The sequence below is a fragment of the Arachis stenosperma genome, chromosome 7 (assembly GCF_014773155.1).
Source record: "Arachis stenosperma cultivar V10309 chromosome 7, arast.V10309.gnm1.PFL2, whole genome shotgun sequence".
Taxonomy (NCBI): domain Eukaryota; kingdom Viridiplantae; phylum Streptophyta; class Magnoliopsida; order Fabales; family Fabaceae; genus Arachis; species Arachis stenosperma.
The window spans coordinates 2,740,658-2,767,085 of NC_080383.1; the positions used below are offsets into that span (position 1 = coordinate 2,740,658).

The 26,428-nt window shown below is 33.7% G+C and overlaps 4 protein-coding genes across 4 annotated transcripts; 2 read left to right on the plus strand and 2 right to left on the minus strand.

Annotated features, from left to right (window-relative positions):
- Positions 1–7,183: 7,183 nt before the first annotated feature.
- On the plus strand, positions 7,184–12,570 carry LOC130940476 (imidazole glycerol phosphate synthase hisHF, chloroplastic). The gene is made up of 19 exons (XM_057868604.1): positions 7,184–7,447; positions 7,547–7,629; positions 7,742–7,836; positions 8,264–8,367; positions 8,550–8,719; positions 8,863–8,977; positions 9,242–9,297; positions 9,399–9,437; positions 9,526–9,624; positions 10,005–10,067; positions 10,147–10,209; positions 10,322–10,404; positions 10,513–10,621; positions 10,734–10,787; positions 10,989–11,076; positions 11,216–11,253; positions 11,488–11,593; positions 11,902–12,068; positions 12,209–12,570. Exons 1-19 carry the CDS (start codon positions 7,249–7,251, stop codon positions 12,266–12,268), a joined length of 1,791 nt encoding a protein of 596 aa, XP_057724587.1. The 5' UTR covers positions 7,184–7,248; the 3' UTR covers positions 12,269–12,570.
- Positions 12,571–13,313: 743 nt separating this feature from the next.
- LOC130939181 (uncharacterized) lies at positions 13,314–14,889 on the minus strand. Its single transcript, XM_057867287.1, has 2 exons — positions 14,651–14,889; positions 13,314–14,563 (listed from the first exon to the last, which is right to left on the minus strand). Exons 1-2 carry the CDS (start codon positions 14,877–14,879, stop codon positions 13,362–13,364), a joined length of 1,431 nt encoding a protein of 476 aa, XP_057723270.1. The 5' UTR covers positions 14,880–14,889; the 3' UTR covers positions 13,314–13,361.
- Positions 14,890–16,189: 1,300 nt separating this feature from the next.
- LOC130941008 (dihydrolipoyllysine-residue succinyltransferase component of 2-oxoglutarate dehydrogenase complex 2, mitochondrial) lies at positions 16,190–22,026 on the minus strand. Its single transcript, XM_057869348.1, has 15 exons — positions 21,824–22,026; positions 21,432–21,504; positions 21,229–21,306; positions 20,545–20,602; positions 20,412–20,439; positions 19,772–19,833; positions 19,204–19,278; positions 19,044–19,099; positions 18,884–18,928; positions 18,504–18,782; positions 18,307–18,401; positions 17,828–17,918; positions 17,632–17,742; positions 17,158–17,352; positions 16,190–16,688 (listed from the first exon to the last, which is right to left on the minus strand). The coding sequence occupies exons 2-15, from the start codon at positions 21,480–21,482 to the stop codon at positions 16,497–16,499; spliced, it is 1,416 nt and encodes a 471-aa protein (XP_057725331.1). The 5' UTR covers positions 21,483–21,504; positions 21,824–22,026; the 3' UTR covers positions 16,190–16,496.
- Positions 22,027–24,194: 2,168 nt separating this feature from the next.
- Positions 24,195–25,745, plus strand: LOC130941207 (uncharacterized). Its single transcript, XM_057869625.1, has one exon. The coding sequence runs from the start codon at positions 24,195–24,197 to the stop codon at positions 25,743–25,745; it is 1,551 nt and encodes a 516-aa protein (XP_057725608.1).
- The last annotated feature ends 683 nt before the right edge of the window (positions 25,746–26,428 follow it).

The following is a 26,428-nucleotide window of genomic DNA, read 5'->3' on the forward strand; positions in this document are numbered from 1 at the left end:
TTTCTTTACCAGAAACCTGCCACATTAAGTTATAAAGCTTGTATATATCGAGTATGTGCTGGATTTTTAGGACCATATTAATGATTGTTCTTCTTTAGAATCTGGTTTGAGATGATGCCAGTTTTTCATTTTTCTTGATCTATTATTGCCATTTGATATTACTGTTAAGTTCTAACATCAAGTTATGATCCTTCTAACCCGTTTATGTGCTATCATCAAGTTATCAATTTGATCACATTTTGAGAATTATCCATATTATTAATTTATTATGATTTTTTTCCCTTTTTGAGATCTCTGTAAATTAAGTTCTGATCCTTTGAAGTCCATCCACAAAAATGCTTCAACTATGGATTCTCAAGCACTGATATTATTCAAGTTTAGGGTTTACAATCAAATTTGCATCTTTATAAAATAGAATTTAATTTATAAAATAGAATTTAATTTTAATGTACTGTCAGTATAAAGTAGTTTTACACATACATTCAATTAACAGATGTGATTATACGACTGTATAAAACGTTTTATTACACCTAAAATATGCAAGACTTTTTTGTTTTTTAAACAAAAAGCTCAGTACAACAAAGTGGAGCATCAATGAAAAAGTACTAAACAGATAAAATAAACTAATTCCTAATCATCTTTGAAAAAAGTCATCAACACCTAAAAGATCAAATATCACTCCACTTTTTGTAATTATAAATCGACCCTACAATACCTTTTTTTTATTCTTGAAGATTCTGTCGTTCTTTTTTAACTAAGTGCTCCAAATGATAACAAGGAAACTAACCTCACCAACATTCTATCAATTCGACTACACTAAACCACGTAAATTTACGGTCATTCAGCTCTATATCCACCAGTTCTATAATACTAATTTACTAGCGCCTTTTCTTTTTTCCAACTACACAATCTCATTGGCTATTACACATAAAAAGAGAACTTCTAGATGATTTGCACATAAAATTTTTGTGCAAGCTTTTTAGGTCTCATTCTAAAATATTCACTAAAATCAAATCAGGATTAACCATACTTTTGCTTTCTGTAAGATAGGACAAAAATATAGAGTCAATATCACATGAGACAACATAGTTGTGCAAATGACAAATAGGGTACTAACTATAATGAATGTTCTAGAAATCATTATCTTAAGGCATGCATTGCCATTTCATGTGTGTTACTATAACCATCCCATGCTTATAGTTCATGCATTTACATTCATGACACAGCTTTAGCATCATGCCAATGCAAAAAGCCTTAACTACCCTTGTAAGATGCCTTATTTTGAGGATCCATCAACACAAAAGTAGTCTTAAAGCTGCTATACACGCTTTTAATTAATGCAATCCAAGCATACAACAATAATATGACAAGAATGAAAATGATGTGTTAGGACAACGATTTTCTTAATGTGTTATGAATTGCATAAAGCTAACCTCTCCATGATTTTCATTCTTTCACCCATTCTTTCTACACCTTTGTGTGTTATTTGAGGTAAATACTCTAAATATACAAAAAAAAAATCAACTGTGCCGATATAAAATATATATCAAAATATAAAATACTATTAAAAATGAGTTAAATAACACATATTTATGTATAAATATATATTAGCTAATTTTTTGTGTACGTATTATATTTTTGTCAAACAGCTATTTATCAACATAGTTCAATTAATGAATCAATTTTTTCAATCAACATCAACTAACTTTTTTAAATTTTAAATTATAAACCTTAAATTTTAATTTTTAAATCTTAAATTTCTAAAAACTGAGGGTTAAGAAAATAATGTTACAATAAATAAAAAAATTAGCTAATATTGGTTACTTAAAAGTTAGTACTATATATTTTTTTCGACAACAAAATTTTATGTCAATATGTAAGATCAATAAAAACGGTTATATAGATCAAATTACGGCAGAATATTATAATAAATGAAATAATACAATTATAATTTATTTTAAATTTAATTACTCCGCCGGTCTTTATAATTTCATCGAATTTTCAATTAAGTTCATATTTTTTTATCTTTTCAATTGAGTCCCTATATCATATCGATCAAATTTTGTAACTAAGTTCCTATCGTGACAAAAACGTTGAAATTAACGGAATATTCTACTAAATTATACAGAATATTCAGTTGAGTGTTAGGTATATCTATTTTGTTTAACGGAATATTACGCTAATTTTAATGTTTTTGTCACAGTATGAACTTGATTACAAAATCTAATATACTATAAGGATTCAATTGAAAAGAAAAAAAAAAGTATAAAGACCTCATTGAAAATTCGGTAAAACTATAAGGAACGGTAGAGTAATTAAACATTTATTTTTTTTTTCCGAAATGTAATAATATAATCCAAACATGAATTGATGATGAAATCATGTTTGTTAGTCAATTGATGTAACATTGTAACTCCAAGACACACCGTCCACCGCCCAATGCATGAGACAATGCTAGTCTTCCATGCAAGAAAAAACATGTGATCCCACATTTTTAGACAAGCAACTAAGTTGTCATCACCTTTGAAATAAACCTATAAATACACCTTCCAAATCCTAACCTCCATGCCAATAAATTCTTGAACATGAATCCCAAATCAAAGTCTTTAGCCCTTCTCACATTGATGCTTCTATTACTAACCAAAATAGAGGCAAACACAAAACCAAAAGAAGTGAACAATGAACAAGTTACCAAAATGTCATCAACACCAAACCAATTGCCACCCATCACCAACTGCCAACAACGGCCGTGGGTGTGTAGCGCCGGTGAGTTTCCTCCGAGACTTCTTTGTTGCCAAAATACTTGTGTCGACGTGAGTTCCGACATAGACAACTGCGGTTTATGTGGCATAAGATGTAGATTTAACTACCAATGTTGTAACCGGTTGTGTCTAAACACAAATATAAGTCCATTTAATTGTGGTCGATGTGGTAACATATGTCCTTTTGGAACTTTTTGCATTAATGGTTTGTGTACAACTATTCAACAACCGGTCCCCGGGACACCTCTCACACCTATTTTCCCGCCGGCGCCGGTGACACCAATATTGCCTTCTCCACCACTAAGTATTCCACCATTGATGCCGCCGGTGACACCAATAATTTCGCCATTGCCGCCGCCAGTGTTGCCTCCAGCGCAAAATTCACCACTATCACAACCACCAATATTTTCTCCATAGCCAAAAAAAAAAAAATTAAATCTACCTAAAATTCTCATTTGGCCACCTACAATAATATTATGAGGGTGGTATCTATAATTATTTTCCCTATTATTGTTTTTAGATTTGATGAAGTGTTGTGCTATGAATCTTGTTGGTCAAGAATCATGATGAAGCATATTATTGTTTTTAATTGGCTATTGTATGCTTATATATATTGGTGGAAAAATAATATTGAATTTGTTATACTATTGAGTGTATATGAGCTTGATCTTGGTGCCTATAATGTAGTTTACTTAATATATATAATTATTAATGGTAGGGGTGTTTAAATCCAAACCAATATAAATTAAACCGTTCATCCAATATAATTCAAATCGAAAATCGATTAAAATCGCACTAATTTGAATTTGATTGGATTCTATTTTTTACAAACCGTTGGATTAGATGGGATTTCAGATCTACTTTTCATAACCGATCCAATCTAATCCAAACCGCACAATGTACAATAATATTATTATTTTATTATTATATTTACAATTATACTTATAACATGTTCAATTTGTTATGTATTTTTATATTATTCAGTATTATTATTATTTAATAAATATTTTAAGTTTAAAATGTTATTTATTTATTTATTTTAACTAACCTATAATTTTATTTATATTGTTATGTTATCGTTGGCTTTTAAAGATATTGTTGAGACTTGTTATGTTATTGCTGATTATTTAAAATTTGATGTTAAGACTTGTTATATGTATTTATTTGTTTAATTTACAAAACCGCAAATCCAATCCAATCCAATCCAAACCGCTTGAAATTGGATCAGATCGCATCGGATTTGTTTTAAAAGTCATCCAATCTAAACCGCACCGTCAGCAAAACTAGTGTTCGGATCGGATGAGTTTTTGACTCAAAACCGATTCAAACCGCACTGCGAACACCCTTAATTAATGGGAATAAATTAACATTTGTACCTATAAAAAATACATACAGTAACAAATGTACCTATATAAGAATAAAATGATATTTGTAACTACGGAAGATAACTTTTATGTGCCAAGAGTACCCAGACATAGGTTACGTAATTGATCGGTTAGTTATTCTTGGCACACGGAAGCCATTTTCTATGATTATAATTATCATTTTATTTTTTACATTGATATATTTGTCAATGTTTGTATTTTTTATGGGTACAAAGAATAATTTATTCTTATTAATGGTGTCTTAACATTGAGACTCTTCAAAGTAGTAAGCAATATGAATATGGAAACGCATACATTACTAAACTAAATCTTCTAATTTGAAACTTATTCATATACACTAGATTCTAAAAGTAAAATAAATCAAATTATTATTAACTACAAACACCAATAGGACATAATTATATACACTTATCAAACTGAAATTCAATTATGAAATTTTTGAACATTCATTCAAGGACACATGATACATCTTCAAATAAACTTTAATATATAATTTATGGCCTTCTCTCCCTTCTCCTAATTATTTAAGCTTCTTGGCTGTTTCCAAATTCTTTCTTAGTGAAAAAATCTCTCTTGTATAGTAGTGTTGCCTATCTATCACCAATCCAAGGAATAGAGAGAATCCTGCCAATAATAATCCTCATTTTAACATATGATTTCATGATATATTCATAATGTATTATGTTATCATGTAATAATAATATACCAATTAAGGAGAAGTTTAATAAAATATATATGAAGCCTCTTCAAACAATCCAATGTTATTCTGTTGGTGGCATATCAAAATTCTTTTTCTTGCCAAGAACCATGTCTATGGCATAATTTAGGTTAAAATTTTTTTTAATACATATAAAATCATTGATTTATATGGTTGTGATCCCTGTATTTTTTTTTTACTGTTTTGGTAAAAAGGGAAAAAAAATTCCACAATTAAGTGAAATAAATTAAATCTCTACTTATCTCATTATTATGTGTATAGATTAAATAAGGATTAAATACGATTTTGGTTCATAAGGTAGGGGTTGAAAATTTTTTTCGTTTTTAACATTTTTTTGCTTATAAAATCATCCTTAAAATTTAACTTAGTTTTAAAATCGTCTTTTTTTTTTTACCAAAAATTAAATTAAATCTTAGGGACGATTTTATAAACAAAAAAAATTTTTAACCCCTATCTTAAGAACCAAAATCGTACTTAACCCATTAAATAACTTACATTTACGGTTTAAAACATGAGTACCTATCTCTAATAAAACTTTTACCTACTTTTGAAACATTTTGATCCATGACCAATATTTTCTTTTTTATAAGGACAGAAATCATTAAATTATTAATTTTAAAGGTCTAAAAAGCTATTTAACCATAGTATTTTCTTTTAAAAAAATGAGAGAAATTTATGAGATTTGATTTAAACCTCCCAAGTGTACCTTTAAGAAACTAATTAAACAGATATCAATACACATATACAAACATTATTAGAAAAAATTAAATTAAAGAAATAATATTTTTCAGGAAAATTAATTTACCCATGAGAGATGCTTCAAGGAGTCTATGTGCCATTAGAACTTCATCAGTTGGATTAATTAATCCACCACTCTCACTTGAACGCTTTTGGATTTTGGTTATGGTATAAATGGTGGATCCAAAAACAACAAACATTGTTGTTGCCACTGTTTTTGTGACCAATGGACCTCTTCCTTGTTTCAAGAGATCAAGCCCTTTGATCACTAATTTTCTTATTGGATTTGCAAAAGATAGAATCAATATGAATGCCATTTCAATCATCACAAGTGCAAACAAAAGATGAATCATCTTTGCTTAGGAACTTGTTTGGATATATGTTAGTGTTGATTCTATGAAATGAAAATGCTTATTCTTATTTTACCCTTCTTTTCTTTTGTACTTAGTTTTTTATATGATGGATGATTTTGGAGACTTAAGAGGTTAAGCAAAGAATTATACTGTGCTTTATTTCTTCCATGAGAATAGCTTTGAATATGAGGAATCAATGGTAACAAGCTTGATGAGAATCAAATTGAATATGACCCTCAAGATTGGTTTTCTTTTCTTTTTTATTACCTTACCTAGTTACCTTGATTATCCAAGGACAATGGTGTTTGATAACTTTACATGTTGGCTTTCAATTAAGCAAAGAGTATAAAATATAATAGTTAATTTATTGTTTTGATTAATCTTTTGTATTCCTTTCCAACATATTCTTCAACCTATCACTTATTATTATTATTATTAGATAACACAATAAACTTGAGTACTTAATAAATTTTATGAGCATACTTGAAAAATAATTAAATATTTTTGAAACTTATTAAAAGTAAATGTAATTAATTATATTTTATGTTTATATAAATTCTAGCTTAAAATAAAAACAAATGATTTTAGACAAATATTTTAAAAAAGTAGAGAAAATAAAGCTCGAGACTAAAATTACTAAAATGATATTTTTTAATTCCGTCATTTGCATCCTACAATCTATTGGTGAGTAGCAAACCATTAAATAGAGTCTAGATTTAAGTTGCATTAGTTTTATATGTCGAACTAGAAGATATCATCAAAAACACAAAAAAAATAAATAAATAAATAAATAAAAAATTTTAAATTAAAAAAAGATAATATCAATTATGCCACTATCTTTTTGCTTTTATATATATATATATATATATATATATATTTATTTGAATATTATTAATTATAAAAATATCTTTTTTTAGTGTGTTCTGTAAAAATTTAATAGTAAAAATATAAATACTAAAAAATTAAAAAATATTTTTTATGGAAGTTATAATTTATATTTAAAAAAATATTTTTAATATAATAAATAAATAAATAATATTTTCTATTATTATATCTAAATATAATCATTAAATAAAAAATATTTTTATTTAAATATTAAAACATAAAATTATTTTTATTTTTTTTTTTTAAATTATTTAAAAAAATTATTTTTGTAAAAGTTGAACAGCAGATCCATAGGCTTACAAAAGAAAACGACGGCGTTTGGTTGAGTAAGAGAGAATCAGAGCAAGAACAGAGAAAGAGTGATACAGTGTGTGTGCGTCAGAGTCAGCAAGCTCCAACACCCAGAAATGGAGTCGCCGCCATTCCATTTCTACTCTGCTTCGCGACCCACCATCTCTCTCCCTTCATATTCTTCTTCTTCATTCCTTTTTCTTCATAAAAATCCTTCATTCATAAAAACCTCACGTTCCACCAATGTCAGCTACTCAAGAAGCTTCTCTGTTCGTGCTTCTTCTTCTTCTTCTTCTTCATCCACCAGTGATTCTGGTCTGCTCTCTCTCTTTTCATGGATACCCTTTTTGAGATTTATGTAAAATTTTCAATTTTTATTATCATTACCGTTCTGACTTTTGTTCTGTGGCGCAGTGGTGACTCTGCTTGATTATGGGGCTGGCAATGTTCGAAGCGTTAGGAATGCTATCAAGCACCTTGGTTTTGATATCAAAGATGTAAAATTTTTATGCCATTTCTTAATGGGGTTGCTTTCATTTGGTAGATTTATACTCTAGAATATGAAGAGGAAAAAAAAAGAAGATAACTTTTTGTTGTTGTTAATGTTAGGTGCAAACTCCAGAAGACATTTTGAATGCAAGCCGGCTTATATTTCCTGGCGTTGGAGCATTCGGCAATGCCATGGATGTCTTGAACAAGACAGGGTATTGTTTTCTCTGTTCCTTTTATTTTAATTTTGTTATATTTTGTCTGATCAAGTAGTATGGTACTACTATGCTTGTAGCTGGATTGATTGTTTGCTAGTTAAAGTAGTTGAATTCTGTGGTAACAATTTGGTTATTCATTGTCTTTTGTTGGATTAAGATTGTCTACATTAGCACCATGAGCTAGCTGCCTATGCAAGAAGAAGTTATGTAGTGGGGTTTACAGATGAAATGATGTACTAATTCCTAAGAGGATGAGGTTAAAGATTTTGAGGGTATACAAGTTGGAAATACATAAACTCCTGAATTTGGAATTTTTAGCTTAGATTTTTAGCGCTTGCACCCTAAAGTCTATCTTCCCATTTAGGTCAAAATTTTCAAATTTTCTTTCTAGTATCAACCATCAAGTGATAACATGTTTCTGCAGAATGGCTGAAGCACTGTGTGCATATATCGAAAAGGATCGCCCATTTTTAGGGATTTGTCTTGGACTTCAACTACTTTTCGAATCCAGTGAGGAGAATGGACCAGGTCAGCTATAAATCTCTCAGTTGATTTTTTGTTTTTAATTTTAATGTGGTCTGATCATAAAAGGAGAGAATTATGGGAGGCAATACAGAAAGCTAGCTTTCTGGATACTGCAAAAGGCAATTTGCCTTTATTTTCAATAATCTTAGTGAAATAGGGAATTGACAACTCTACGTGTGACTCAGTAAAGGGTCTTGGCCTGATCCCTGGAACTGTTGGGAGATTTGATTCATCAAATGGTTTTAGAGTCCCGCATATTGGCTGGAATGCTTTACACATTACAAAGGGCTCGGGAATTTTGGATGATGTTGGAAAACGTCATGTATATTTTGTGCACTCCTACCGTGCCATGCCTGTATGTTATGCTTTCCTTTACAATCTCCATTTCATGATTTTCGACTGTTACTTATTGGTTGGGGAAAAAGAAAGAAAAGAAAAGGAACAAAAAGAAGATTTGTGAGTGTTTTAAGTAAACACGGTTATCTTATTCTGTTTCAGTCTGATAACAACAAAGAATGGGTCTCCTCCACCTGCAACTATGGTGATACATTTATAGCATCTATTAGACGAGGAAATGTGCATGCAGTTCAATTCCATCCAGAAAAGAGTGGAGGTAAGTTTTATCTACCATTTTCTGATCTTCTAGTCTTCAGCTGCTCTTTGTGAAGTTTTAGTATACTATATGCATTAATATTCTTTCGGGAAAATAGAGTAGTCATGTGTGTGGCGCGCGTGTGTGTGTTGCTAGCAATCTTTTGTTGGAACTAGAAGAGTATTGTTTTTAAAATTTATGGGGAAAAAATTCAAAACATTTTCCATTGGAATTTTTTCATGAGCTGTCTTAATTTTCTACTAATTCCTCAAAATGAATTTTCAGATGTTGGTCTTTCTATTTTGAGGAGATTTTTGTATCCAAAGTCGCAAATGACAAAGGTGACCTTCGTACAACTCTTGATACTCATTTTTTGTATCTCTTAATACTGTTATTGTGACCTATGGTAAGCTAATCATTTATAATATTCATTTGAAGTCAGAAGCCTGGTGAAGGGAAAGCCTCAAAACTTGCACAAAGGGTAATTTCATGAAAATTCTTTTCAAGTATGTTTTTGCTTGGGTGTCATTTGTTATTTTGGTTTGCTAACAAATCATTGCCTTGTTAAGGTGATTGCTTGTCTCGATGTGAGGGCAAATGATAAGGGAGACCTTGTTGTAACCAAAGGAGACCAGTATGATGTAAGAGAAAACACAAATGAGAAGGAGGTATGCCAGATAATATACATTTTCTAATAATTGTTATAACTTATGACATTGTTTCTATATAACTCATTAAGAAATAAAACCACTTATAAACTTCAATCAATTATTCAAATAATATATTTATTGTGCTGACGCAAAGACACGGCTAATCGTTGGCCTTTCATTGAATTGCTTATGAGTATAGTCTTGAAGTCAAACCTCTTGCATAGTTGTATATCTGTTTCTTTTCTTGGTATATCTATATTTGAGATAGGAGCATAACTTGTGCGTCATTCTAAACAAAAAAGATAGGAGCATTGTGCTCTTAAATTTTCTGCAGTCAGCATCTGGATTTTCTTTTCATTCGGGATTTCATTACCTAACAATGATCTTTGTAATATTAGGTGAGGAATCTTGGAAAGCCAGTTGAGCTTGCTAGACAGTACTATTTAGATGGTGCTGATGAGGTATGCCTTTTACCTTTCCATTCAATACACGTATTATGAAGAATTTTGTTTCTAATTGAACCTCACCCTTTAATTGCAGGTTAGCTTCCTAAATATTACTGGTTTTCGTGACTTCCCTCTTGGCGACTTGCCAATGTTGCAGGTTTGTGAAACGCAAAAAAAAAAAAAAAAAATGAACATTTTCAATGAGTTTGTTTCAAATTGTAGTTTATCCAACATCCACAATGTATTTTCATGCTTGCCATGCTTCATAGGTATTGAAATACACATCAGAAAATGTTTTTGTACCCTTGACAGTTGGGGGTGGGATTAGAGATTTTACAGATGCAAATGGCAGGTATGTTTAGTAGTCAATATGGTGTTTATACTTTCGAGTTTCAAGCTATATATTTCCTTTTGATTTTATTATCAATTAAGATTTTCATCCTAATAATTGTTCTCTTAGGCACTACACTAGTTTGGAAGTTGCCTCAGAATATTTTAGGTCCGGAGCTGATAAGATATCCATTGGAAGTGATGCAGTTTATGCTGCAGAAGAATATCTGAGAACTGGAGTACGGAATTCAACCCATTAATTTTTTCTAATAATATGTGCTTACACACACACGCGCACACAGACATTGATAGTTTGCGTTGACCTCTTATATGGTGTTTGTGGTCTTTTAGGTGAAAACTGGAAAGACCAGCTTAGAGCAGATTTCCAGAGTTTACGGAAATCAGGTAAGTCAACATCTGCTAGTTGATATATGCATGTCTTACATTCTCTCTTGATCTCATCCTCGTAAGATAACAAGTTCTTCTCTTTATTGTAGGTATGATAGATTAAGAACCTTTTGCCAAAGTGATATTCCTCGGTGAGTGAGTATGATGCACGTATGGAGATAATTGTGTATAATGTAATGGTCAATTTTCACTGTGCAGGCAGTGGTGGTTAGTATCGATCCTCGTAGGGTGTATGTAAAGAATCCCACAGATGTTCAGTTCAAGACTATAAGGGTGTCAAATCGAGGTAAACATTCTTTTTCCCTCCTATTTTCTATTTTGTGATGTACATCTCTGATCTTCTATATACATCCATAATCTCAGAAACATCCATCTTATAGTGAATAGATATTAGGTGTTTGAATCCCTTTTTATGTTGATTTTAGGTCCAAATGGAGAGGAATATGCCTGGTATCAGTGTACAGTAAGCCTTGTTATCTCATTTAATATTTCCGGTTTTTTTTTTCCTCAATAAATGATCATCGCTTTGAATTACTAAACTTGTTGAGTAAACTAGCCATCTTGTCATGAGATTGTAATTTATAGAGATCTTGAAACATCATTAAAGGGAAAGAATGTTGATGAAATCATTTGATCTTTTCATCCCAAGGTATCAATGTCCTCCTCGTTCTTAATACTTACTTTTGTTTGTGCAAAGGTAAATGGAGGGCGAGAAGGCCGGCCGATAGGTGCTTATGAGTTAGCGAAAGCAGTTGAAGAACTTGGTGCTGGAGAAATACTACTCAACTGCATAGACTGTGATGGTCAATCTAACTCTCTGTTTAATTGGTTCCTGCTGAATATTTTTTCTTTGGTTTCGTTTTTCTTTTTTTTCCCCAGACTTTTTCGATAAATGGATAGTTGAGAAATATAACCTATTTGGTTTGTTTTATTTAATTTTAAAAACAATGACTTTAGTTTACTTTTTCTTGTTCTTTGCCTTCTTCAGTTCTTCATTTTTTCCCAAAGTTATTAGCTTTTGGGATGATTTGATGATATATTTTAAGCCTAGTTATACACAAATTCTGCTTCCTGTCTTCTAATGTACTCTTCTCTTCTGTAAATGTTTCAGGTCAAGGAAAAGGATTTGATATAGATTTAGTTAAGTTGATCTCAAATGCTGTAAGTATCCCAGTGATCGCAAGTAGTGGTGCCGGTGCTGCTGAACACTTCTCTGAGGTGTTCGCTAAAACAAATGCTTCTGCTGCGCTTGCTGCCGGCATTTTTCACAGAAAGGAGGTACAGATTCCCTTGTTTATACGCGCTTCATGAACATTTATGGCCATTCAAAATTTCAAACAACAATGACTGAATGTTTAGTCAAGCATGTTTATTCAGTCATAGAATTTGATCCTATTTTATTTGCCATTTAATTACAGGTGCCTATTCAAACTGTAAAAGAGCATTTGTTGAAGGAAGGTATAGAAGTCCGAGTCTGATCTTGTTTTTACAGGCACACATTTTTGAGATGTAGTTTGTACTAAGAAATTTGTTCTAATCTTTGCATCTCTCAGAAATCTTATAGACTTTTGTAAAATTTACCATACTTTTTTCTTTTCATGGTGACTTAGATTAAGGAATTTTTACCATCTTCTCTTCTATCTCTTGGACCTACCTTTTGCCTATTATTAATAAGGATTTGTGACATTTCTCTCTTGCATGTTATGATGTATGATGTTTACTTGTAGTAGCTATACTCTCCAATATGCAAAGCCACTACCTGAGTTTCATGTCCAGCAATAATACCATATCCTATAAATGATCATTTGGTTCATTAACATTCAAGATTTAACTCCACTTAATGAATTGGTTTGTTTTGAATATAAATTCTTATCGATAGGAAAACAACCCAGTTAAAGTTAAAATAGAATGCACATATCAAACCACACAAACAATGTAGAGTTCATTTTTACAAATTGTTATTTAAAGTGAAGATCAATTGTTAATCACAAAACAATTGGCCCATGCGCATGTGCTGCAGTGCATGTGACTGAGATGTGGTCTTAGTTCTCCTGTCTGTCCCTCGGATAATTCAGTTGCTCAGAAAGATGCTCGTCGCATACCTGTCCTCCCCTCCTCTTGGGATTGGCACCATCTGCTCGGCACATAGGGTTGGTGATGGATGCTACCTGGTTGATCCTCCCATATGCTTATCTCAAAGATTTAAGTTATGCATGTGTAAATATGAACTCAATTCAATCTGTGAAACACATCTAAGCCACAAAATATAGTATAACTAGTACATAAGTGGGGTTTATAACAAAATGATGCTACCTTGGTTTAACTCACAAACCAATATTACCAAAGAGCATTTTAAATGATAAAATAGCAATATAATTGTAACAACTGAATCCATAAACATACCAATAAGTTTTAGAATATTTACTCTCGAATCTAGATAAGCCTCCAATTTCTAATTAAAACTTGATTGGGATTCTGGGAATATACAAGAGTGAAAAGTCTTAACCCAATTTCCAAGCCTGTTACTAGTCCTTCATTATAGTACCCACAAAAAGAACAAAAAGAGAACTCCTACATGTACTTATCAACATCAATAGGGTGAGACAAAGTGCCTACAATACTGCATGCATAGGCTTCAACATCCAAAGGGTTGCATAAAGTTCCTTTAGCAAGTTTTACTCTCCCTTTTTCATCACTAAGCAATCCTGCAAAATCTCCAACCACATTTTTTATACGATCTATCTGAGAAGGTTCATCATCCTTCAAGTTCAACCTCATTCCATTGATCTCACCCTCTTGTTTCTCTTGATTCACCTTTGATGCTCGCCACCAGTTGAGGTACTCCAATGACACACAAGGCTTGTAAGCTCTTGAAGGAACATAAAACATAAAATTTTCCCTGCAATTTGAGTTCATAACAGCAAAATCCCCAGGAAGATGTTGATCGAAGCCGAATTGCATTGCAACCCGGTACGGCATATACTTCTCAATGCAACCTCCCAAACCAACAAGCTCATTTGCAAACAAACACTGCCCAAAGGACTTTAACTCGTCGTTCGAGTTTGAAGCAACATGAACAAATTGCTCATTGTCCTTGTAAGGGGACACAAAACACCAATTTTTCAAATCAGCAGCATAAGGACGCCATTGGAAACTCCTTGCAAATTTCAAAGCTGACGAAATTGGGCAGCCATTAGCATTCGATATCACTCCATGCCACCTTGCAGCTCTAGGCTCCCCTGGCTTTAGTTCTATGGGACAATTTGATCCGAAAATCGAAAACCTTTCATTAGCCCATAGCTGCACAAGTTGGAATAGGCCTAGAGCCTTCACGGATTCACCCAAAGAAGAGGTTACTTGTTGCTTAAGCAACCTCAAACTCTCATAGATACCAGCTAGAACAGCAGGGGCCAGAGCCAATTTTGTCCCACGAGCCAGGCGAATCGCAATTGGAAAGACACGCGTCGCAATTACCTCGTAGGGAAGCGAGGGAAACACGAATCTTGACAACCACAGGGAGAGAAAACCTACATGCTCAAGATCATGACTTTGCCCCTCCTCCATAAAAAACTTCATCCATGTCCTTTGGTCTCTCCTTGATTTTCCACCATCCATTTCCCTCGAAAGCCGTAACATCTCGGCTTCCATCGCAACCATATCCCCGGTGAGAGGAAGATTCACTGGCTCGCCAAGGACCGAAAATCCACCAAGAACCATAACATCTTCTAGGGTGATTGTGGCTTCACCCCATGGAAAAACAAAAGTATTTGTCTCTATACACCAATACTCAACAATTCCAAGAATCAAACTTTGATTACATTGAATCTTATACATAGAACTCAAAATAGCATCGCATATACCTGTTTGGTTCCACATGAATCCGTATTTTCCCGCCATAATTTCAATCCAATCGTTCCATTTCCTCTGAGGATTTTTCCACCCTTTGAACTGAACAGCTGGATGCACCTCTTCGCCGTTACGCGGCGGCGAAGAAACCGTTGGGAATCTTGTGGCTTCGCCGGTGTTCTTTGCACATGGCTTGAGGAAATTGGCCACTCTTACAGTGTTGTTTCCACCTTCATCAACCATTGTTGTATTCAGAGACTCGAATACGCAGAATCTTATAGAATCTTCTATTACCATTTTGGTTTTCCCCTTTGTGAGATGAATAAAGAGAAGGAACGCAATGATCAAGCAAAATAGCTCAGAAAATGATGAATGGTGTATCGAAGAAGTTATTGAGTCCAAAAAAGGAGGGATTTTTCAAAAAGAAAAGGGGTTATGGCGGCATGGCGTCTTCGATAATCTTTCGGATTAATAATTTAATACATTACAAATATCAATTTTTTATTTTTAATACTTAAAATATTAAGAATAATTAAACATAATTTTTTTTTAACCTTGTTTATAAAAAGAGAAAGTTTGTTGAATAGAGAACAAATATCAATTTATAGCCAAACTTCAAAATTTTAAAAATAATATAATCATATTTAATTCATACTTGAAATTAAATTTTAAAACTAATATAATTGAACTAGAATTATATTTATAATTAAAATTGGAATGGAAGATAAAATATATAATATTGAATACTTTTGTATATATAAAAATTGATACAAATTTTGATTATATTATAAAAATATTTTATTGTTCTGCTATGAATAGTTTTATTGTGTTGTAAAAAGTTTAATTGTTTCAGTAGTTGCTTACTTTGTTAAAAAGATGTGTAAAATAATATATAATTTATAAATATACACAAAAATAAATTAACTAATTTGGCAATCAGTTTCTGATATTCATAAAACATTTTTTATAAGTTAGGATGATTATTAAGATCATATTTAAAAATCATAATATTTTATTTAAACGCCTTCCTAAACATCCTCATAAATACTAATCAACTAAGATTTGGCCAAAGACAACTCTTATTAGTGTTTCTACTTTCTAGTAACTAGTAAGCACAAGTTTTTGAAAATTTTTATATAATAAACAGATCGAGGAAAAAAAATATTTTTGTAACTATTTTTTTTTAAATATATAACGATTAAATTTAATATACTAATTAATACATTAAAATTTCTTTGATTCTTGTAACTAGGGTATCAAACCAAATCATGTATTAGAATAGAATATAAAGTTTTAATAGGTAATAAGTATGCTCATATTGCTTTCATGCCAAGGATTTAGTTTTAATAGGTAAACTAAATCTCGCATGATATTGCTTCTATGAAATTCATTTCACTATTTGAGGGAACACTAATCATTTTGCATTCCTTTACTTCTATAAATATTACATTTAGTTGAAGGGAAAATATTTGACTTAAGTATATCATCAAGACTTCAAGATCTACTGCTTCAAACAATCAAGATGCATAATGTGATCAATCCGAAAATTTCGATGAAGTGAAAAATGATTGTGGCAAAATCACATTATTAACTAGGGATAACCCGTACAATTAGTTCATGGTGGTTTCATATAATGAGACAAAAGCTATGATCCTCTTCTCATTGAATGAGAGGAATAGAGGGAAGAAACAACACAAACCTGATGAATGAGCATGAGAGAATATGGGACATCTTCCTAAGGAGTTTTCTCAATACAAATGATAAATAATGGCCAGCCGCACAAACATGAGGGTAAATATTATGGTGTTTGCATTTTTTTAAATGTATTTAATTTTACTCCGACGAGTTTGAGACGCAATTTTATATGTCGAGCAGAAGCCTGCGAGGATCCTCCACGATATCCTTGATGCGTCGCAAGAAGAACACTGCCTCTCTTCCATCAATAATCCTATGGTCGTATGTTAGAGCAATGTACATCATAGGCCTTGGGACAACATTTCCTCCAACCACCATAGGACGGCTCACTATGGAATGCATGCCCAAGATTGCAGACTGCCAAAAATGGTTATTGCATGAGATTTCTATATAAGACATATACTTCATCAAATAAATTCCTCACAATATTAGGCATAATAATATTTTTTTAAGAATAAACAACAACGATCTAAGTTTAACTAAACCAAAGGAATAGTCACCAAAAAAAAAAAAACCAAAGGAATAATCAAGAATATTTGGCTTGGTAATTTTGAATAATATCGGTCCTGCTTTTAGAGCAAATTTTATCACGAGTTACAAGAGAAAAAAATGAGGCCCTTATCATTATATAAGGCATGAAATGCCCTTGGTTGCCCCTACTTTTTGCCATCAAACATAGGCCCCCCATAGGGGTCATTTGGGGAAGCAATCAATTGTTAGTATCAATCGTAGTTATAGGAACAACTTCAATATATATGTATAGAGATTGGCACGAAAGAAAGAGACATAACAATTAATAACTGCTAGCATAGTAAAACTTTCAAACCTGAGGAGGGTTAATGATAGGGGTACTCAAGAGGCTTCCATAAACACCACCATTAGATATTGTGAGTGTGCCTCCAGCCATCTCATCAATTGATAGAGTTCCATCATTTGCCTTCTTTGCAAAAGCATTGATCTGCTTCTCTATATCCGCAAAGTTCATGGTATCACAATTGCGGATAACTGGCACAACAAGACCCTGAGACAGCAAAAAGTAATATTAATTGTAGTTCAAACAAAACAGGCAACGTGATAATTTTCGTAGCCAAGCAAAAAATTCAAATAGACAATATATACTTATTAAATTTAACTCAATAATCCAAACATTCAAGTTAACCAGCCATAACAAAATGAATTAACAAAGCCCATTAGTAGAAGGCAGTGAAGTTTCATACAAAATTGCAGCACATTCAACCACAAAGGTGTTTCTACATAATGAAACAAAGTAAAAGGAAACGTTAAGGTAACTGTTAACAACCTTTGGTGTACCAACAGCTATGCTGATATCTATGTAATCTCTGTATATGATATCATCCCCATCAATGACTGCATTTACAATTGGCTGATGTTGGAGAGCATTGACAGCAGCCTGATATAAAACCCATATATAAGTACGAGAGGATAGATGTCAAAAGCCCATATGCTTTTTACACCAAAATCAGAAATTTACATACTTTGACAAACCCGGACATAAGTCCCAACTTGACTCCATGCTTTTCGACAAAAGCATCCTTGTAGTCAGCACGGAGTTTCATCAAGTTAGTCCTGCAGTTAAAAGCAATCAATCAGGAAAGACAGACAGTGGTAATCTAAAATGTAAGGCCATAACAAGCACAAACACCATCATTAATTGATATTCAAACAAATAAACAATCAAAATGTCGCACTATGTTAGGTCAACATAAGAATGAATTTCCCTCGTCCTTTACAAATCCAATCAATGGCATGTCCCCACGGGTCCTATACTATCATATCAAAACTTACAAAGTGACTTAAATATAAATAGCATATGGGCTTTTGACACGGTGCACAAATTTTAACTCAAAAGATGCATTGGTAAATAATGGTACAGAATAATTATGCGCACACAACAAATCTTAAAACCAAGGCAGAATTGAAAGCTTGCTATAATTTCAAAATAAACAGAACTTACATATCAACTTCATTGAATGTTGTCAACATGGCAAATGTGTTTTGGGAATCTTTCAAACGGGTAGCAACACGTTTACGAAGCCTTGTCATAGGAACCTTTGATAATGAATGAAATCATCAAGACAAGATACATAATTTTTAAACATAACCAGCTAGGCATATCAACATATGAATAACAAAACATTCAGAGTGACTCACTCGTCTTTCCCTTTCCTTAGGGGGAAGCTGTGGCTCAGTAGGAGAACTTTGTGCACCAGCAGGCCTCGCTGGAGCAGGGGGTGCTTTGGGTTTCTCTTTAGCAGGTGCTGGTTCAGCTTTAGGCGCTTTCTTCTCCTCACTGGTCTTTTGGGTTGGCTGAGGAGCAGCTTTCTCAGATGTAGTCTCGGATGGAGCAACATGAGTAGTAGCATCGGCAGACCTTGAAATAATTGCTATCTTGTTACCTGGCTCAACTGTATCTCCTTCATTGGCTAGAAGCTGCAAATCATTAAGCAATTTTAACGAGAGAGAAAATATTGCTTTATATCATTTTAAGTGAGAGTCAGAAATAAAAACAATATAAATCTCTTTCACATTACCTTCACAATCACACCTGACTCCGGACTAGAAACGTCAATTGTCACCTAATTCAGGAATAATAGAAAATATATAGCATTAGTTATTTAGAAATAAAGAAAATTTGATCCACTAATAACCACCAAAATCATTAATGAAGATTTGCATATTTCCCCAAATAACCTTATCTGTTTCAATTTGAGCTATTGGTTCATCAACAGCAACCCTGTCACCAGGCCCTGTTCCCACCAAAACAGAACACAAGGCGGTAAATTAACAAGAACTATTAAAAATAATTCAATCATGTCACCTATAATATAATACAAGAGGCAAGTTAGCATACTCTTCAAGAATTTTGCCAGGGTTCCATCAGCAATAGATTCAGCCAAAGGAGGGACCACAACATCAACATTATCTCCTTCATCACAAATATAAACAACATTAGATGTGTTAAAATAAGAGCATTCAAGGAGGGGGGAAATAAAAGCAAAAGCAAAAAACAAAACTGGATACTTAAAAAACAAAGCATTAAGACCTGCATTAAAAAACTCTTTCTTTCACAAAAAGGACCATGTTGGTCCTAGACATTAGATTCTCCCAAATTCCTTGAGATATGCCCAATTGATACAGTGCACAGAAACAAAACTACTCAGATGTTATATTAAGTAATGTACTTTAGGGTAAGAGAATAAGTGACTAATGAGTTCTGAAGAGTTGGGGGACTCTAGAATTGTTCCTAACCACTGCAATATAGTATTCACTAAATCAATTCCATCATATCCCCCCCCCCTTTTTTCCTCCCCCTCAAAAGAATACTCCTCTTTACAGGTGCAGTTACCCACCACGAATAAAAGAAGCACAAACTATAGATGCAACGTAAATGAGAGAAACTGATAGTCACATAATCTCACCACTGTCTGATGAAAATGGACGCCTCCATGTTTGCATGGTAGCCTCTTGACAAAAAACCTCCCTACATAGCAACAGGTTAATCAGGACAGTTTCTATAACTATGAGAGGAAGGAAGCAGGGGAAAATAATCAAGTAGATGAACATTAAGATGTAAGACAAATACTTGAAACATGTTTTGGGAATAATAATCGGGCATGCATGAACAACATACAATAAAGGGATGAATAAAACCAAGGAAAGCAAAGAAATTATTCCAGAGGCAGATTTACCATCACTCATAAGGAAAAATCAAGGCAATTTTGGTGTTGAAAAACAATGCCACACCTCCATCTTACGGAAATATTTTTTAATTGTCATTTTTTCCTGTTCTAAAAAAGTTTGTTCTGATAGGAAACAGAAAAGTTTCAAATTATTTTTTTCATCCTAGCCTTTTTCCAAAAAGCATAAGAACGTTATTGATCTTCCAAAGGTTAATTGACTCGCCACCTTACATTTAGTCCCTGTAATCAAACCTTAAAGGCATGCCCAGTGTAGACTGCAGACTCATTTTTCTATTTCCGGCTTGACCTAATTTCCATCCACGAAATAGAATCTTAAAGCAATAATTAAAGCCTCTGACTAATAAATGAAGTCACTAACCTCATAGGTTTTACATTGACCCAGCACCCTGCAAAAGCAATAACATTGATGACGCAAAATTTCAAATTTGAATAAATAATTTAAAATGACACCAGTTAAAGCATTTCCAAATATAAAATGCACCGAAACTTACCAGGTGTCATGTGAGAGAAGTTCCGGACATTCCCATAGTGTCCTGAATGAAATGAAACCTGTTCAACAAAATTAAAAATAATAGTAAGAACCATCCAAGGATATAACTAATGAGCAAACAAACAATTAAGGCTCCAGGTAATAAAGATTGCCTGAAAACAAAAAATCCACATTCTGTGAAGGTAAAAATTGCATAAAGAACACACCTTATCAATAAAAGGTAAATCACTCTACAATTATAGATTAGATGTTCAAAGAAATTTGTTTTGTGTAAAACTGTAAAAGTATAATTCAATCAATATAAGGGCAGATAGTAAAAGATAACATTAATAATAAGACGTCCTACAAACTGAAGACGATTGATCAAAGAAATCAACACTTTGTAGTCTTTTAGTAAAATTCATGCTGGACAAAAATCATGCAGCTCAACTCAACAATAAAGGTATAAATCCACATGGAAATAGCAGACTTAACTGACTTTAATTCAGTAAGAACAAGTTTTCACCACACCTCATCAATATTGGACAACCATCTGTATATCCAATCATATTTTGGACAAAATTCAGAGAACACAGAAGAGAACCAATTTTACAGAGAAGCAACTATGATCTAATTCACTGTTCAAACTGTCCAAGAACCACAGAACAACACATGTACACGATTCTCAATATGAGGGACAAATTACCTCCTTTTCAACAATGGAGGAATCTCTGGCAGCAGCTGAGGAGCCAGAGCGGAATTTCCGTGCTGACTGGCTTAAAAGCTGAAAAAAAAAATCACATCAGGTTTCACTTAAAATATCAACAGATCAACTACCTTCACATTTCACTCCATGTCTCCATTGAATTTGAAATTTCATCATAAGAGATTAGTAAGAGAAAAACTCACCATGGGATATGGGCTGCTAGAAGCAACCCTCCGCCTTATGACACCGAGCATGATTCCGCGGCAACTTTAAAACCTAATTTCACACGCACAAAAAGAAAAAAAAGCCAACAATTTCAACAAACATCATCAGCTGAGAAATCACTAGCCGTAACAGCAAATTCACGCAACAGATAATATCTTCGATCCAATTCGTTCCAGAGGAAATAACATGCGCCAAATTGTATTCCAGATGTTCTAGATGTAGATTTAAAAAACTACTAACAATTTGAAACAGGAATAATAACAAATGTCGAAGAATAACACAAATGCGAATTCTCTGAGCAAGGAGAGAGAGAAAACGGAAAGTGCGTAACAGTAAGAAAAAGGTGAATAGAGAAAGGAAGAACCCTAACCGGAGTGAGAAACGCTGAGAGTGATTGGAAGATCGATCGATCGATAGACAGAGAGAGAGAATAAAACGGTAACGGAAGCAGAGAGAAGATCGCCGCCAGCAAAGTGATGAACAAAAGAATTGTTTATTTTAGTTTTCTACCTTTTATTTTTATTATTTTTGTTAATCATTAATTAACAGTATATTATTATTATTATTATTATTATTATTATTATTATTATTGTGCTTTGTCCAAAATTTCCATGACCCTAATTCTTCGGTATTGTCCTTAGTCGTCACCTATTTTCAAAGAGGGAAAAGTCAAGAATCGCGTGCTTTAGTTACTAATCATCATTCTGTTATTTTTAATAGATACTTTACACATGTTTTTCAATTAAATCTAACTAAATTAATATAAGATGGACAAAAGAATCGTTCTCATTACTATGATTTAATTGTTCACCCAAACTTTATTATTTTATTTAGAGTGAATTATATGATAAATATATAAGTTTACAGATTTTTTTTTTAATATGATGAGAAAAGATTAATAAATATAGGATTTATATTGTGAATAACAATAAAATAATAAAAAATAACTATAAAAAGAATTTATATTCTTCCTCTATACTATTTTAGTATAGTACAGTGCTCTTTTATTTAATTAAAGATAATTTACAATGGAAAAGTACTGCTATACATATAAATCTTTTTGACATATAAGTCATACAAATCACTTATATAATTTGCGCATAAAATCCTGTTTCTCTTTATATCTCGCATTCTTCTTCCTCCTCTCCTTTCTTCTTCTTCTTCTCCCTTTTCTTTGCATTTCTTCTCTTTTTTTCGCGTGTTTCATCTTCATCGTTATTTTTTTATTATTGTTGTTGTTGCTGCATTTTCTTCCTCTTCATCTTTTTATTGATTTTACAACATTATGTATTTTTTTTCTTCTTTGTTTGATTTTTTTCCATCAAAAAAAAATTATGAAAATATGAAATAAGAAAAAAAAAAAAAAAGAAAAAGCAGCAGAATATGAGGAGGAGGGAGAGGAAGAGTTTTAAGTTATGCATAACTTATCAGCACACATACACTGAAGATTCTTAAATAATACACTTGAATATTTTTGTGTTACACCCAAATATCTTTGTGTTACACCCAAATTTGCTGCAAATACAGAAAAATATTTTTTCTAATGTCTGCATTTTTTTCTTCTTCTTCTTTTCTTATTTATTTCTTTCTTTTAGTTGAATGAATGTAAGTTCATCATCTTTCAAGTAATTTTGCAGCATTATGTGTTTATTCTTCTTTTTTGTTTGACTTTTTCGTTTTTATTCTTGTTAAGAGAGTGAAACAAGAAGAAACTTGAGAAGGTAAAAGAAAAAGATAAAGATAAATAAGAAAATGGTGATGATAATGAAAAAAAGAAGAAGCAGCAGATGAAGAGGAGGAAGAAGAAGAGTTTTGAATTATGCAGAGCTTATCAGCATACATTCACCGAAAATTCTTAAACAATACACTCGAATATTTTTGTGTTACACTTAAATATCTTCGTGTTACACCCAAATTTACAGCAAATACAAAAAAAATATTTCCTCTAATGTTGCATCTTTCTTCTTCTTCTTCTTTTTATTATTTCTTTCCTTTTTTTAGTTGAATGAATGTAAGTTCATCCTCTTCCAAATAATTTTGTAACATTGTGTATTTTTTCTTTTTATTTATTTATTTTTTTGTTTTGTTTTTATTATTGTTAAATGAGTAAAACAAGAAGAAACTTGAGAAGACAAAACAACAACAAAAAAAGATGAATAAGTAAAAAAAGATAATGATGATAATAAAAAAAAAAAGAAGAAGAAGAAGCAGCAAAAGACGAGGAGGAGAGAGAAGAATAGTTTTGAATTATACATAACTTATTAGCACACATACACCAAAAATTCTTAAATAATATTGATATGACCAGTAAACATCGGTTACGAGTTATAACTCGGAAACGCATAATCTTCAATTATAACCGACCTTTTTGAAGGACAACATTAATCTCTAATTGATAACGTCGGATATGCAATCAATCCTCTCCTCAGGCGTTACAACCTCGTCCACACGGGTATAAAGGGACGAGGAAACAACCAAAGGTAAGATCATCTTTTGATGAAAGAAGAATATTCATACACCTATATCACTCTGCTAACTTAAGCATCGGAGTGCCTTTGCAGGTACTCAAGCTCCCCGCTCCAGTCAACCGACGTATACCACACTTTTCAGGGAAGGATCACCGACCTTCGTCAAGAGCCGAGATATACCTCCATTCGCTCAGGCAAGAACAGATTGGCGCTAGAAGGAGGGCCTCGTGTGAAATTTCCTTTCGCGAGCTCTTGAAACCCTAACACTTGACGATGGCCGATGCCCCTCCCCCCACCCCGTCTGAGCTTCTCCGGATGGTAACTGAGCTCCAGCAAGCGAATCAACGTATGGCTGAAGCAAACCAGCGCATGACAGAAGAAAACCAAAGAATGCAACAACAGATTCAACAATTGGCTAACGCTCGACTGGAACATAACAATGATCGTCGTGAGCGGCAGGAAAATGATGACCAACGGTCCGAACCGACTCATGTCTCGGAGACACCTCAAGACGATGACGCTGATCATCGGAACGAGGAGGCAATACCCGAGGACGAGAATGACCAGCCCGACAACTCGGCAGGACCTTTTACGGCTGACATTATGAATTTTCAACTGCCCAGACAATTCACGCTGCCGACAACGCTAACTCCCTACGACGGGCTAGGGGATCCTAAGCAGCACATTAAAAAATTCCGATCTATTATGATTGTCAATGGGGCATCCGACCCCATTTTATGTCGTTGTTTTCCTTCCTTTTTAGATGGACCCGCACTTGACTGGTTTTGCTCTTTGCCTGCAGATTCTATTTCCCGCTTCCAGGAGCTAGCAAAGCAGTGTGAAGACCATTTTGCAGCGTCAGCAATTTACCTGCACGATTCCGACTATCTAAATACAATCAAGCAGGGTCCGCAAGAGAGTCTGAAGGATTATATTACCCGTTTCACAAAAATCGCCATGCAAATTCCTGATTTACATCCAGAGGTCCACTTGCATGCAATTAAAAGCGGCCTCCGACCTGGCAAATTCCAGGAAACTATTGCAGTAGCCAAGCCAAAGACTCTGGCCGAGTTTAGGGAGAAAGCCAAGGGGCAAATAGACATCGAAGAGCTTCGACAAGCGCGACAAGCAGAAAAGTCAGCGTTCATGAAAGACGATGACAAACCTCGAGAGAGCAAGAAAAATTTCAAGCCCGTGCCGCGTTACGAGTCTTACACTCAGTTCAACACAAAAAGGGACGACATTATCAAGGAAATGTTAAACTCCAAGCTCATCAAGCCACCCCGTAAGGCCGGCAGCTACCCGGAGCCAAAGAACGTAGATAAATCGAAATACTGCACCTTTCACCAAAAGCATGGTCATACCACAGATGAGTGCGTGATTGCCAAGGATCTCCTAGAGCGCTTAGCGCAGCAAGGACACCTTGATAAATTCATTGCAGGACACATGCAGAAACGTCAAATTCCAAGCTCCGACCAACCTGCAACAACTTCATCATCCAAAGAAAAGGACAAAGCCCCGGCTCAGCCCAGAGGGGTGATTAACTGTATTTCAGGGGGATATGCCGGTGGAGGAGAAACAAACTCGGCAAGAAAACGCACATACAGGGCTATATTGGCAGTTGAACACTCTTCTAGCCATTCTCAACCAACCCCAGACGTTCCTGAGATGACTTTTGGCTGTTCTGATTTTAAATCCAACCACATGAACTATGACGATCCCGTGGTGATCTCGATTCAGTTGAGAGACCTTATTGTTCGGAAAGTGCTGCTTGATCCTGGGAGCAGCGCCGACGTACTATTCTTCGCCACATTCCAGAAATGAAGCTCAGCACTCATATCGTGCAAGCTTACTCGAGAGATCTAGTCGGATTTTCAGGAGAACGAGTCCCTGTGCTGGGATCTGTGTGGTTACAAACCACACTCGGTGAGCAACCCCTAACTAAGACGCAGGATATACAATATCTCGTGGTCGATTGCTTTAGTCCTTATAATCTCATATTAGGAAGACCTTTTTTAAATAGATTTGCTGCTATTGTTTCCACTTTTCATCTTTGTATCAAGTTTCCTGTGCAGGATAACATAGTTGCAACTGTACATGGTGACCTACATGAAGCCAATACCAGCCTCAAGCCAATTAAAAGAAGCACTCAGGCACGTGTCAATTCTATACAATCTGGGCGACCATTGCTAAACGAGCTCGACCCAAGGGCCGACTTTGAAGATCGCCCTACACCGAATGAAGATCTGGAAAAGGTCATCCTCAAGGAGGATCCAACCAAGTTTACATTCATCGGAACATCTATTACCAAAGAGGAAAAGCAAAAGCTAATCAACTGCTTACGCCAGAACGCTGACCTATTTGCTTGGACTTCAGGAGATATGCCGGGGATAGACCCAGCAGTGATCACACATAAATTACAAATCAATCCAACAGCTCGGCCGATCTCCCAAAAGAAAAGGAACCTCGGGACCGAGAAATGATTAGCGTCCGTGGCCGAGGTCAAG

Coding starts and splice junctions, on each gene's coding strand:
- LOC130940476 (XM_057868604.1), top strand. CDS start 7,249: ATGGAGTCGCCGCCATTCCATTTCTACTCTGCTTCGCGACCCACCATC. Junction 7,630..7,741: donor TTGGTTTTGATATCAAAGAT/GTAAAATTTTTA, acceptor TGTTAATGTTAG/GTGCAAACTCCAGAAGACAT. Junction 8,978..9,241: donor CCATCCAGAAAAGAGTGGAG/GTAAGTTTTATC, acceptor ATGAATTTTCAG/ATGTTGGTCTTTCTATTTTG.
- LOC130939181 (XM_057867287.1), bottom strand. CDS start 14,879: ATGGTTGATGAAGGTGGAAACAACACTGTAAGAGTGGCCAATTTCCTC. Junction 14,564..14,650: donor ATTCATGTGGAACCAAACAG/GTATATGCGATG, acceptor ATTGGTGTATAG/AGACAAATACTTTTGTTTTT.
- LOC130941008 (XM_057869348.1), bottom strand. CDS start 21,482: ATGCTCGGTGTCATAAGGCGGAGGGTTGCTTCTAGCAGCCCATATCCC. Junction 19,279..19,771: donor TCCATTTTCATCAGACAGTG/GTGAGATTATGT, acceptor TTTGTGATGAAG/GAGATAATGTTGATGTTGTG. Junction 18,783..18,883: donor AGTCAGGTGTGATTGTGAAG/GTAATGTGAAAG, acceptor AATGATTTGCAG/CTTCTAGCCAATGAAGGAGA.
- LOC130941207 (XM_057869625.1), top strand. CDS start 24,195: ATGGCCGATGCCCCTCCCCCCACCCCGTCTGAGCTTCTCCGGATGGTA.